Genomic DNA, 14,038 nt, shown 5'->3' on the forward strand with positions numbered 1-14,038 from the left:
ATACCGAGAGGATCCCTCACACACCTCTGCTATAAATTGCCATATATATTCATTCCCTCGGTTAGGATTCATTGAGAAAACGAGAGGAGTCATGATGAGAACTGCTTTGCTATTAGCTATCGGTTTTGCTACATCTCAGGTTTGTTACAACTTTTCTTGTTTTGTTTAGCATCTTGAAGATTCGCTTACCGAGCAAAACTTAGAATTTGATCTTCTGAAAAAATGAACTTTTAAAACGAAAAAAAAAAGATTATTCATTGGAGTCTGCAAATTTTCGAACTACAGTCTTCCTCCTACTCTTGTTTCCCAACTAAACATATTCCAGCTCATTTTCTTTCTCAACAAATCTGTTATTCCAGGCCTTCTTCTTCGGTGGAGGATCATCATGTGGTTGTTCTGCTCCACCTGCTTGTCCACCACCACCTCCACCATCACCATGTGGAGGTGGAGGTGGTGGATATGCTAGAGCATACTCTGCACCAACTTTCGCCGCTGGATATCCACAACAACCACTCCAGCAACGTGAGATCTTCGCAAGTTTTTATCTTTTAAACAAATCTAAATTTCAGCACTCCCATCCTACCAAGCAGCAGCTCCAGCCTCCTTCGGATCTTCTTACGCCGCTCCAGCTCCATTCGCAGCCCAGCCACAATACTTCGCTAGCCAACCAGCTCCACCACAACCAATTGTTGCTCCACCACAAGGATACGCGGCTCCACACAAGAGAAATATCATCAATGATATGGAAGACACTGGTGTAGATCAAACCGAAGGATATGTGGCTCGTGTGAAGAGAGATGAAGAAGCTGTTTTCGATCCAAAATGCAACTCCGAAGATTTGAAGGCCATCATTATCGCTGTAAGTTTTAATGAGAAGATTCTTATTTCATTCCGCAAAAACACTTCTGCAAAGACTCATCATTCACAATGTATACGAACTCATCATTCTTCTTCCCTTCTTTCCCCATTTCACTTCAAAACCCACCTCCATTAATTTTCAGAACATCAACGAAAGCACCGCCGTCGCCAAGCGTCAGATTCAATCTGCAGCTGCCGATGCCATCGGTGGACGTGTTGACGTCATCTGCTCGAAGGGAACATTCTCGTACATTGTGAACACTGAATTGTATTGTGAAACTGAGAAGGACGGAACCACTTGCTTCGCTTTCAAGCAATCTTCTTAGAGAACATTATGACTGAATGTCTAACTAATAATTCCTTTAACGAAAAAGTGCAATTTCTATTTCGATCCGTTTTTGTTCTCTCCTCGATAGCATACTAATAAATCTTTGTATATGTATCACATCTTGGCATTCTTTTTTGTACTCGAAAGAGTGCCTGCCACAAAGACAAAACGACTGCGCGTATACGTCCATGCACATTCATTTCGACTCCGCCCCTGTGGGCGCCATCGTTCGCCCTGAGTGCTCAGTATACATTCTACTCCTGTACAATATGGATGACTGCTCTGCTTCCTATGACCCAAAAAAGGTGAAAAAAGAGGTGTTGGAATACGAAGAAGGAGATGAAGAGGAAGTAGAAGAAGAAGAATCCGATAGCGAAGGTTCATCGGCTCAAGCTCTTCGTTATTATGAAGATGTAATGAAAGATTTGAATGTGGATATGGATGATTTGGAAGAAACAATCAGTGAGTTCTTCTCTATTTGTTGTTTCATTTTCTGTCTATGGGTTTTCAGAAAACTATGGAACGGATGCTGAGACATGGATCAACGGCCAAGCAGTGAGGAACGTGTCTCAAGTCCATGCTAACAATCCATGGACAAGGAACAAGGCAGCGAAGGAAACCACCAGTTAGTTTTGATTTCATTGTGTTAGTAGATCAATGTAGTTGTTTTTAAAGAGCATCGTCATTCGAAAAGTACATAATTGTGTGAATGATAACTATGTACATACATTAACATTTAGCTCAAACACTCGCACATTCTCAAACAATTTCAAAATTTAATTCGAAATCAATCACTCAAATACTCCGTCTAGCACGAAAGACGTTTATGAATTAACTCATCCAAACGTTGGAGAGTCTCATGCTAATAGACGTCTACCGTCTATTTAATCCGCTAAAAATGTTGTTACCTAAAGGTGGTAAAGGGGCAGATGAGTATTGAGACTGTGAGTAATTTGTAAACATGTTTCAAAAGAGAGAGGGGAAGATGTGACTCATGACGAAAACGAATGGTCTATTTAGGGGAAGCTAAGAACATTGTCATTTCACGTATTGAAACTTGATGAGTTTTCAAATTTCAGAATACAAGCAAATGTTATTAGCTCAAAAAAGAAAGGCAATTCAACAATTCCATGAAAGGGCCTTCACCAACGATTTCCGGTTAAATCCCGGAAGATCGGCAAAGACGAAAGTGGCTCATTGCGGATACAAAGAGGAAGAGGACAGTGGTAATTTAATACTCTTTCTAATTTGATGGTATACGATTGATTATTGTTTCAGATCGAAGTCATCAAGGTGGTGCCCGGTGAACACAAATCTAAAAGCAAGAAGAAGAACAAGAAGAAGAGCAAAAATGGCCGCAAATAAACAAGGATGAGTTGAAATAATTAGATCTTTGCTTTTATTTTATTTTTTCATTCTAATTTTTCCCGAAATCCCCATCTTTCGCACTATTTGTGTCTCTTGTTTCAAGTATGATTGAATGTGTCTGGATAGACTCTACTTGTTTTAGTTTACAAGGGCACATTCACAACTCTTGATAGCCTCAGACGTGCTACGTTAAAATTTTAGAATAACCTTGCTTTCTGTGAAAACAAGAATAACTGAGTTATGAACTGAAGATTAAAATCTTTAAACAATTCCTTCTAAAAACTCATCCTCCTACTTCCTTTTCATTTCTTCCCATCCCCCTGAAATCACTTTGAGTGAAATCCTTTTCTCGGTAAATTTCTATTCCTCCTTCTATTTCTCCGTTTTTCTTCCCCTTCATAGTTTTCAAAAAAAAAGCAACTTCCACAATAAAAGCTTGTTTCTTGAATATCGGCAACCAAATTTCAGATGAAACCATGAAGGCTAAAAACGCGTACAATTCTCAGACGAAGACAAGGTTTTCATTAACCTAAAACTAATTGAAGGCTTTAGTTATAAGGAAATCGCAAGCTTAACCAATCGTAGCGTATCAAAAATCAGTAGATTTGCGAGGTCAGCAGAGAGATGGAAACTCCGACCAACCTGATTGGTGGTTGATGCTGAACCTCTGTCTTCGAGTCAATGCTCCTCGGTAAGGTATTACATGTTCACGCACACTAGTTGATCTTTTTCTCTGCAGAGTGGTGCTCGGCCAACTCCATCTCAGCCCTTTGGATCACCATTGCGTCCTCCGTCTATTGGAAAAAAGAGCAAGAATGATGCACAAATGGGAAACGAGCCGGTTGGTCACAACAATAAACTCAAGAATCTTCTGATCGTCGGTCAAGCGAATAGTCATCACTCGGAGGTTGGCCCGGATCTTCAGCATTTGTATGAACCCAAAACTGTAAGTTTGTCAGTTTTAAAATCTAATACTACGTAGTTATTCTAATAGACCTCTCCATCAATTGCCCCAATTGAATACAATGTATCAATGTTCTCATTATCATTTTATGCACCATCATTTCCTTTGGCGCCGTTGTTTGCTCCAGTACTCGGACACGAATATCAACTATGGAATTATTACGGTACGGTTAATGGATTAATTATGTACATTAATTGAATAGATAGAGGAAAGATAATTCCTAAATGAGAGGATACATTCTAACAATAACAACAACAAAATGAAAAATATTTCAGGAAACAGCCCCATCTACAACTTGAATGTTGCTCAAGAACCGAGCATGCCGATTTCTTCCCAAACATCGAATGATGTCGTCAATATCCTGGAGGTACTAGGCGTCAACCAGTTGACGAGCCCCGAATCAAAGTTTCCTTCTGCTTCTGTTTCGCCGTTTTCGCAAACTTCATCCGGCACCACAACTGCTTCGGACGTTGATATCAGTTACTCTCCTTTTCCGATCCCATCTTCCGGTGCTATGAACTCAGTAAATGAAGAGGATAAGGGAGAAAAAGGCATTGAATTGATTCCTGAATTTGAATGCGCGAGACTGAAATAATAATCAAATGTATTTCAATTTAAGATGAACATTTCGGTTTCTCTGTCAGTTTGCTATTAATTCTCGAGAGGTATATACATATGCAAACATGATTAATTAGCAAACGCCGATGACATTTGAGAAACAATTGGATATTAGAAAAGGAAACAAACGGACAGTGGTCAAACCGACTCGCTGTTTTTGTGTAATGTAAACAAAATAGTACGTGTGACAAATGCTTTTGATTCGCTGATACTATATCAACAGTTTTGATCAATTTTCAAAATTAACCAAATTACTGAATATCCTTTTTCTGATAATACTCTTGTCTTGTTCAAGAGTCTCTGAACTCAATTTCATTTTTTGTGATCCGATGATTTCAACTGGCCACCTTTTCTCTTTTTTGAACATCTGTTCCCTCTCTTTTTCATTTCGAATGTAACAAAAAAGGACCCAACTCTTGAGTCGTTCCCCCAGATGCACTCTCCTCTCCTTCATTTCTTTTTTCTGATTACAAAACAAATAACTTTTATTTTACTCAATAAACGCGACGTTCCATTGACCTCTTCTCTCTTATTTTTCTGTTTTGTTGCAGAAACAAAAAAAAAATTTTCCGTCTTCCATCTCTTTTTCCATTGAACACTAGGAACATTGCTATAGGCAGGTGCGCTCTGTCGAGAGTACTGGTTTGTTCTATTCTTCGAGCGCTGGTTTAGAAAAAAAGAGGGCTCAAAAACAGTTTAAAACAGAACCATCCTAATAATGTGAATCGAGTTTATCCCGGAACAATGTTACGTTGAATTATCGCCCTTTTTCTTTAGGTAAAAATGTTGGCAAACAACGATTCCGGCCGAGCGTCTCGCATAGCAACGGATATCGGTTAGTTTCGTGTTTTAAAAACATTTCTCCGTCACTCAAAATTTAAAAATAAACCGCAGAAATTATCCGAATCAAGTTCAAAGTGACGAAACATAAACTGGAGGTTGCAGGCATCGTCCCGAACTCGGCACACCAGAATGCGGAAGAGCGGGCACGTGACTCTCCTCGTCTTCCGATGCTTCGAAAACTTCAGAAACTTGTTGAACTTCGAGGAATCAAAAATTTCGAAGACCTTCTGAAGGCAAAAGAAGAGGTTGAAAGAGATCTGAAGCAAAGAAAAAGAGGAATCAACAAAGAAAACGACAGTCCAACAGTCGAAACAGAAAAGAAGACAGATGAGTCGGTGGCGAAGAAAATGAAAAAAGAAGGAAATAAAAAGAAGAAATCTATTGACGAAACAGAGCCTTTCCCTCGTCTCGTTCGTCGAAACGCCCGTCGTGGTTCTTGTGTTGGAGACGGTCAAACATGGACAGAAGAAGGTATTCAGATCTAACTTATAAGGAAAACAATAATAACTATAAATATTTCAGTCATCATGTTCTGAGCCGTCTCTGCAAGTTTACTGCAATAGGAGTCAGAATATAATCTTCTATTTTTTGTATTTATTTTCTTCCCTTTTTGTATTTGCTTCGTTTCAATATTATGTAGTGTAATAAATGTCAGTTTGCAATATGTTAATGTGTTCTGTGTCCAGGGAAACGTGTATTGGCTGGTCCAACATTTTTCCCTCTTTTTGCAAAAATTCGTTTTGTTTCGTTCATTTACAACGTTATTCAAGATTTCTTTATTTTCCCAGAGTCCAAAACAAAATAAATCTTCGACAGAAAAGATGCTCAGCTCTGCCCTGAGCCAACCATCTGTCACCTATCCATCTTTGTTTTCATTTCATCCGAAAACCCTTCCAATTTCGTTTTTTTTTCGGAAATCTGAAAACTACATCCGGAGCTCATTAAAAAACGTATTCTCATTTATATCCTTACATTGATTGCATGTATACATTTTTATTTTATGTAAATGTTCTCTTCGTCCACCCCCACATACATATTTACAATTTTAGACGAACATCTCTTCTCTTGAAGTATTGCGAAATCTAGAGTTGAGGGGACCAGTCGTTCTGATCTATATATATATATATATTTCTGTTCATGTGACTGTTCTCAGATTGGTGAGTATGTCGAGCAACCATTTGTTGCGCAACAGTGTAAGTAACACCTAAGTAACACTGAATTCTGCCGTCTGCTGCTACCGAATGGAGAGGTCAACATCGAAGAGACATCCTCGCCACCTGCTAATGATGTCATCAAACAGAAATTATGATAGGCATCAAGTTACTAGTATGAACAGATACATTTTGTTCGTTGGATAAAAGTGGATTGGAATCACGTGCTTTGAAAGGTCAATTGGGATATAACATAAGTTTTGTGCGGCACAACAGACTAGATACTCTAACCTCGGAGAGAAAACATATGGCACTAAGTCACAAGAGTAGCAGTCAGATACACAGTAGCAGTGTGTTGATATGGATATGTCTAGCTATTCGAGGTCATTCGCTTTCATATCTTAAGGCAGATCTTAAAAATTGAAAACTAATCAGATGTGTGATACACATCGAACCAGATGTTTCAAAAGGTTAACTCTCTATCTTTCCCATTTCGTGTGATGTTACAATACATTTTATCTTCTGTAGAACTATGAGAGCAAACGGAAAAATTGGATTTCTTCGTTGTCACATGCTCACTTGATAAGAAATCCTTTCTGTGCAACAATTTTGAGGGGACAGTTTTGTTAAGTGTGTTCAGAAAACAATTAGTTGCGTTTCATTTATTGGCTCTTACAGAATTCTACAAAACATGCGAACGATCAAAAATCATCTCATTCTCTGATTTCACTGCAATTCTTATTTCAGCCAATTAGAACTGCTCCTGTGCAGAATTTCTGTTAGTGTCCTCAGTTTTCCATTAGAAAGTTTGAAAACCTTTTTATTGCTCAAGTCGAACGTGAGTCAGAGCGCGCAATCACGCTCTACCTTATACTTGAGTCATAGGAACCTTCCAGCAAAGCCTATAATGATTTTGTGATCATCAAGCTATCTGATCAAGAATATAGGTATAAGCTAAAACCAATGTGTTTTTTCTAGGTGTCCAACGTTGTTTAACTATCTGAAATTTCAAAACGGTCCATTCATGTCGTCATTTCTGTTTTTCCCATTTCACTAATCCTTTTGACAGACGGAGCAGATTCTATTTTTGTTCCAATTATATGTATTACTGTATGTATATCCAAATCCCTTTCTATCATTTTCACTGCTTACCCCCCATTTCTCTTTCACACTTTCCCCAAATTTCATCCTTTTTCTTCTGTCCAATAATTTTTTTTGATACATTAGATTGTTCTTGTGCCGCCCGTCTTTTCTCTTCTTTTCCTTCTTTCTCCAGTCTTCTTGCCTTTTCGTTTCCTCTCGCCGAGCAGCGAGACCAAGTGTGTATGAATTCAGGGAACACATTCACTCCCCTCACAGGCACACTTTTTTTGTCGTCTTCTTCGTGTCACCTACTCAGTTTGCAAATAATAATCAGTGTAACACTCTATCTTTTTTGTGGCTTTTTGACTAAAGTTGTAGTGTTTAAAAATAGAAGAGAGGGAGGTACCGCCTCTCTGAGAGTTTTTAGAGAATGGGCGGACCATCCTAAGATTGGATCTAAGTTCATGACATTCATTGAGCAGTCGGAATAGAATCTCACTTGATTTCTTCTATTTTCTAAAGTTCTTTGTTTTTATATCAAGTACAAAACAAAATTACAAATCAAAATACAAATTTATATCTCCCATCAAGATTTACAACTTTGAACCAAGTCTGACAGGAGCAAATAGTGATTCAAAAATCGGTCTGAACAGAGAGACAACAAGAGGAAAGTCTCCGCCCATTTTCACTTGTCTCCAGTATTCTCCCCAGTTAGAATCTGAGATTTTTATCCTTCTCCAGGTCAAGATCTTTTCTGGAAATTCATGAATGTGATTACAATTTGCTTTCTCTGTGTAACATTTGCATATAGCTTGATCCTTTTTGAAGTCAAACCCTTTGGTGAGCTCGGGCGACATTAATTGTGCCTGGTAGTACCTGTCTCGCGATGTCTCAAAACATAATCCCTTAGCAGAAAATCAGCTAAACATCATTCGTATTTGCCTTGCTTGTTTTACAACATAACTGACTCATTTTCACAAAATAAATTGGATGACCTATTATAATGAGACTAGTCGTTCTTTCGTTTCCCTCTTCTAATTTGTCATTCAGACTGCCAGCTTCCTCCTCAATTGTCAACACATTTTTTATATTTGGTGTCTCTTCGAAATCTTAAGTTGAATGTTTCGTCATCTTTTATTATTTTTTTGTCCCGTCGAAACATAAATCTGTTTGAATTACTTTGAAAATAAAGGCAAACTTGCTTTCTTTTATCTGTCTTTTTTCTTTTTCTTTCGTTTTGTAAAATAATTTCTTCTCATCGCTATGTCTCTGAACTCTGATTTCCTAATATGTTATTTTCAGAATGAAAGTTATCTATGCATACGGTGATACTCGTTCGCAACTTCTGGGAGATGTTCCTGAAGTAATCGTAATAGATGATGATATTCCAGATTTTGAGAAACTGGACGACAGCTTCGAATTGGATGATATGATAAGTTTTGTCTTAAAAGGAGAGCAAACCCTTCCGAAAAGTTTGTGTTGAAACATTTGAGACTGATCAATCCTAAATGATCTTCAGGGGAAGTGATCGATTCGGAACCAGCTGAGAAAGAGCATGCTGCAGAAATTGAAGGTAATATTTTTATTTGGAGCATTAGTCTTCCTTGTTTCTTCTGCTGTAGAATGTGTTTGGTACTAATGAGAAAATCACAGATTCAAGTTCAAATTATTTACCTACTGTTCCATGTTCTTCCAGTTATACATTCACTCTTTCAGAAAACATGGCTGAAAAAGATATTTCCGACCACACTGTTGAAGAAAAGAAAGTTCTGGTTGATTTGGAAACCGTGGCAACTGAAGGATCAAAGCACTTGGTTTATATTGAGAATGGAAAAACAGTATCAGGATTATTCGATATTTCTACTTCTCTTGGAATCACTCAATTAGCTGAACTTTTGAAAGAAAAATCCCCTTATCATTTCAATGCTTTGATGGGTGCTCAGGAACCTCCAATGGAAATCAACTCAATGGAAAACGTAAGAGATGAAAACATCGAGCAAGAGTCAGACGGAACAGTTGATGAAGAAGAAGGAGAAGACATAATGATGGCCGAGGATGCAGCTGATACCACTGATGAGCAGACACCATCACCGCAAGTTCATGTGAATAATGTGAAGATTGAGAGTATCCTGGATCCGAAGACGGATGAAGGAGAAACTCAATCTGAATCTGAAAGCACTCCAATGTCGGTTAGTTTCCACATTGATGAGATGAGATCTACCATAGAATTCAATTCAATCTTGCCACTAAACCCACAAGAGAAGTCTGCAATTGTTCCAACATCTCCAGAAGAAGACAAAACTCACTTCTTGCCAAGTCCACTACCTGAAAAGAAACCAAGCATCATTCTTCCTCCACGTACGCCTCCTTCGAAACGCCGTAATCGACACTCGAATCGTCACATTAAGACTGACGGTAAATTTTTAGGTCTCCTATGAAAAGTATATAATATAACTTCTATTTTCCAGCGTCTTCCCGCTCTTATTCTCCAGTCCCTTTCCGTGTCATTGACCATCGTGGTCCATGGAAGCGAAACAGTGAGCGATTCAACTAGTTTCTTTTTCTAAAATAAGTATATTCCAGAGCATTATCGTGAACAAAATGGACACCGCCGCCGGGAAAGAAGAGAGTACAATGCTGTGGGAATAAGGAGAGAACAAGGAAGAAAAAGAAGTTACAAGAAGGAAGGTGAGACAATATGAGGGAGATATTGAATTATGATCTAGAGAAGGAATTGAGGATTATGTGATGTTCAATTAACAAAGATCAAATTAGTTCTTGAAGCTGGAAACAATTTCTATAAGCTTGTTTCTTTTGGTTAAAAGTTTTTTTAAATACAGATTGAAATTCATTTCAGAAAAAATCCCGACTTATAAATGTGGAAGCAGATATGGATTTGTTCGTAATAATTGAGCTTATCGTTGTGCACGTCTTATTTTCATTGATGTCATCCTTCTCTCCTGAATTAGTTGATTTCAAATTGCTTTTTTTCTTTGCATTCCCCTGATTTTTTCAGTACAACTTCTTCTTTTATCTGATTTTCCGCATAGATCAGCCTCCAGTATTGCCTGTCATCGATCGTATAAACTGCATTATATTTTCCATTCCGACAAGCTCGTCTAATTATCGTTTCTGTACATATTTGTTTTCCGAACCATATCAACCAGATTCTATGAAATTCCCCTTCCTGTTAAAATTCTAATCTTCTTTCTTTTCCCAACTCTTTGTTTCCTACATTTTCATTTACCTGTAAACTCTAGCTATAAATTGGTTCGATCCACCAATGTTTCCTCTCGGTTCTTAAATTTTGTTCTCAAATCCTCACTTTGCTTCTTCATTCCTGTAAAACTACTAGATTCGAAAAACCAAATTTCGCCCAATACCCTCCCAACCGATTCTGTAAATGTCCCAACTTCCACTACTCTCACTCAAAATTTTTACATTGCTGTTGTTTCAAATATTTTTAAAACTCACTATTTCTACTCTCTCCACCAATTCTTGATAACGCTGTATTTTTCTGCTTTGCAACATTCCCGATTTCCAAATAAGATATCGCTTCGTCTCTTTGAACCAAGTTTTAAAAAAAAATAATGTTTTGAAAATCACGACAATATTAACATGTATTCTGTTTGTCTCTGGGTATTTTCTCTTACTACACAGTCTCCCAGACTCCGAGTAAGAACTGCAAGAAAATTTTTGATCTACCCTCATGAAACGAAAAATTTGAGAAATTAGTAGGTCTACAAATTTATTTCTTTGATTTTTAGCGTAAAGCTCAAGGTTAGAAGTAAGAACATTTCAGTTTTAGAATTATTCTGAGAGCATTATCCACCCATTCAATCCAAAAAATCCTGGTTTCAGATACTTTTTCAAGTCGAAAAGGCTATTTTTCATTTTGATTTCGGAAAAATCTACGGGATCAGTTCATTTCTCAACATTATCCAACGAATGATAGCTCAAAACGTTCGCCTTAGATTTTTACACATTTCTGTAGGACGGTTTTTCAATTTGCTCATTAGTTTTCGAGAAAATAACAAAAAATTGAAAAAAATTCGGAATTTGATCGATTTCTCGAAAACTAATGAGCAAATTGAAAAACCGTCCTACAGAAATGTGTACAAATCTCAGGAGCACGATTTGAGCTATCATTCGTTGAATAATGTTGAGAAATGAACTGATCCCGTAGATTTTTCCGAAATCAAAATGAAAAATTGCCATTTCGACCTGAAATAATATCTGAAACCAGGATTTTTTGGATTGAATGGGTGGATAATGCTCTCAGAATAATTCTAAAACTGAAATGTTCTTACTTCTAACCTTGAGCTTTACGCTAAAAATCAAAGAAATAAATTTGTAGACCTACTAATTTCTCAAATTTTTCGTTTCATGAGGGTAGATCAAAAATTTTCTTGCAGTTCTTACTCGGAGTCTGGGAGACTGTGTACTAACATATCCCTGTCTATTTCATCCTAACTTCTGTTCCTATTATCATGTTTCAGCAAGTCTACCAGTCAAGGCCTCCAGTAATTTCCTCAGATCGTAAGTCAGTAATCATTTCTTTATTTGTCTTTTTGTCATATCGTATAGAGGTTTTCGAATGATTTTTCTTGTTAATGTCAAAAACCAAAAGTGTATCCGTGTTTTTTCTCCTTCATATAATTCTTCGTGAACGAAACCAATAAAACGGTCGTAAATGCTCTGTCGAAATGCGAAAGGAATGGAGAGAAACTTATTATAGAATACCGGGAATAACATGGAGGGACATGCCAATTTTCAATAAGAAAGTTTAGTCTGAATTCTTAAAACATGGTAGTTGATATACATGGAAAAACGAACAGAGGATACCAACTTTTAGGACTTTTCAAAAAACATCAACAATGCAATTAAACAATGTTGTCCCAAAACCATGATTTCCTCTTTTGCGGATCGAAAATCTTTAATAAATATTCCAACAGTTCTCAAAACAACCGAACCGACTCAAAAAAAAAGTAGAAAGTAACACCTGTCACTCTTTTTTCCGGTACTTCCCACTTGATTTGCACACATGTTTAAACAACAAAAATGGACCTCCTCGTTGGAATCACCACTTGCTTCCCTCAATTTTTCCTTAATTTTTGAATACTCTTTTGTTAGAAAAAAAAAATGTTTTTTCATCTGAGATTTCGAACATCTGCTCAATTTAGATTGAGAGAAAGAGGGACCAAACTCATCCTGTCATCCATATTTTACATCGTTTCTTTTCTTGCTCATTTCCATTTTTTTCCTTAAATCTTCGATTAATCAAACCCTTTGTCACATCCATTTCCATATCCTCAATTTCCGTTTCTTCGTTCGTCTCTTCTTCGTTTTTTCGTGTTGGTTGATCGGGTTTTCTCATCAATCAAACGGAGGGGTAGGTCAAAATTAAAACGAGATAGGTTCGTTTTTGGTGTACATTTTTGATGTATTCGTATTCAAAGATGTAGGAAAGAAATTGAAGAAGATGTACTATTGAAATAAGACAATGGCACAGAAAATTGTTCTTTTTGCACTGGGAGAGGGACTGACAATTGGACGAGAAGAAGAAGTCAAGATCCATCAAAATATAATTAGAATTTTCAGAAATGAAGGTATTTCTAGTTTTTTAGATTATTTTGTATATTTGGTTGAGAATACAGACCATTCAGCATTGAATGAGCTATCCTCTGGTGGATTCTTTTTCAAAATCATTTTTCGACTAACAAACTCTGACAACGTCATTTAATTGAGCGCACTTGATAGTATATGTGTGCCAAGTGTCAGCGAATTCTCAACCATCGTATGAAAAAGGTTACCTGTTCCCGATTCAGCTTCCCCATCTACCAAACCACCTCCAAACTCCCAAAATTTCCATTTTCTCTCACCGAAATACTGTAGAAAAATTTTTCTGTAGAAAAAAAAAGTAAACAAACGAGCCTGCATTCTTCCCATCAATATTTCCTTCTGTCGCTCCCTCTTATTCCACTTTTTCCATTTCTGTCGAGTCAGAACATTTCGTATATTTTTGCTTGATGTGTTGTTGTTATTCTGTTTCTTATAGAAATACCGTAATCCATAATTTTTGAAAGGTTCGAGCGATGGGGAAAAACAGTAACTTAATTATACGGTCTGTCGTAAATGCGAACGAGCATTACATCCCTGATTCCAATAAAAACAAGAAAACGGAAAGCGACAGTCAGTGCGAAATATAAGAGTTTTACAAGGGATCACTTTCATAGTTATTAATATTTCCCCGAACAAGTCTTCCGCCGTAAAAAAGAGTCATAAATGAGCCCCTTTCAATGATCAGAAGCACAGTCCTCTCACCTCATCATCAGTTTTATTATGTTGATGCTCCGATGATCTTTACCCTCATAACCACCGCCATTAACCTTCTCTTTTATATCCTTCTTCTACTTTTTTTTCATTACTGTTTGTTTTCCTTGTTGTCTTTTTTCATACCTTTCGTTATAAAATCACAGTATAAAATAGGTGACCACACCTTCTCCTAATAAAACGGAAGGACCTAAACGCGTCTAACTCACTCATTCGGTGGATGACTTAAAAGAGGCAGTCTTTCGGCATCTTTTTTCTGAGAACATCTTTCCAAATTCATATTTATATTCCAACAAAAAGTTGTGCCGCAAAGCATTGGAAACGTTGTAATAATGCTTGGCAACAAGCAATACAAGCGAAAGAATGGACAATCGTTTCGAGACTTTATGCTTTGAATCAGGTTTATGATTTTGACTTCATTTTCTGAAATTTCAACTTTATCGAATTATGATGATCATGTAACAACTAAAATATTCAGTTCTGTTGTTTTTA

The 14,038-nt window shown here is 37.1% G+C and overlaps 5 protein-coding genes across 5 annotated transcripts; all 5 read left to right on the forward strand.

Annotated features, from left to right (window-relative positions):
* Nucleotides 1-91: 91 nt before the first annotated feature.
* Nucleotides 92-1,184, forward strand: GCK72_019421 (uncharacterized protein; the record flags this gene model as incomplete). Its single annotated transcript, XM_003115778.2, has 4 exons — nucleotides 92-139; nucleotides 360-522; nucleotides 570-859; nucleotides 1,002-1,184. 4 exons carry the CDS (start codon nucleotides 92-94, stop codon nucleotides 1,182-1,184), a joined length of 684 nt encoding a protein of 227 aa, XP_003115826.2.
* A 271-nt stretch (nucleotides 1,185-1,455) lies between these two features.
* Nucleotides 1,456-2,493, forward strand: GCK72_019422 (uncharacterized protein; the record flags this gene model as incomplete). Its single annotated transcript, XM_053733014.1, has 4 exons — nucleotides 1,456-1,648; nucleotides 1,698-1,811; nucleotides 2,266-2,412; nucleotides 2,465-2,493. 4 exons carry the CDS (start codon nucleotides 1,456-1,458, stop codon nucleotides 2,491-2,493), a joined length of 483 nt encoding a protein of 160 aa, XP_053581927.1.
* Nucleotides 2,494-3,235: 742 nt separating this feature from the next.
* GCK72_019423 (uncharacterized protein) lies at nucleotides 3,236-4,113 on the forward strand (the record flags this gene model as incomplete). The annotated part of the gene is made up of 4 exons (XM_053733015.1): nucleotides 3,236-3,250; nucleotides 3,294-3,500; nucleotides 3,549-3,681; nucleotides 3,794-4,113. The coding sequence occupies 4 exons, from the start codon at nucleotides 3,236-3,238 to the stop codon at nucleotides 4,111-4,113; spliced, it is 675 nt and encodes a 224-aa protein (XP_053581928.1).
* An 806-nt stretch (nucleotides 4,114-4,919) lies between these two features.
* GCK72_019424 (uncharacterized protein) lies at nucleotides 4,920-5,464 on the forward strand (the record flags this gene model as incomplete). The annotated part of the gene is made up of 2 exons (XM_053733016.1): nucleotides 4,920-4,971; nucleotides 5,031-5,464. 2 exons carry the CDS (start codon nucleotides 4,920-4,922, stop codon nucleotides 5,462-5,464), a joined length of 486 nt encoding a protein of 161 aa, XP_053581929.1.
* Nucleotides 5,465-8,516: 3,052 nt separating this feature from the next.
* On the forward strand, nucleotides 8,517-9,767 carry GCK72_019425 (uncharacterized protein; the record flags this gene model as incomplete). Its single annotated transcript, XM_003115357.2, has 4 exons — nucleotides 8,517-8,685; nucleotides 8,733-8,786; nucleotides 8,930-9,628; nucleotides 9,682-9,767. 4 exons carry the CDS (start codon nucleotides 8,517-8,519, stop codon nucleotides 9,765-9,767), a joined length of 1,008 nt encoding a protein of 335 aa, XP_003115405.2.
* Nucleotides 9,768-14,038: the final 4,271 nt, after the last annotated feature.

This window comes from Caenorhabditis remanei, chromosome V (assembly GCF_010183535.1).
Source record: "Caenorhabditis remanei strain PX506 chromosome V, whole genome shotgun sequence".
In the NCBI taxonomy this organism is placed as follows: Eukaryota; Metazoa; Nematoda; class Chromadorea; order Rhabditida; family Rhabditidae; genus Caenorhabditis; species Caenorhabditis remanei.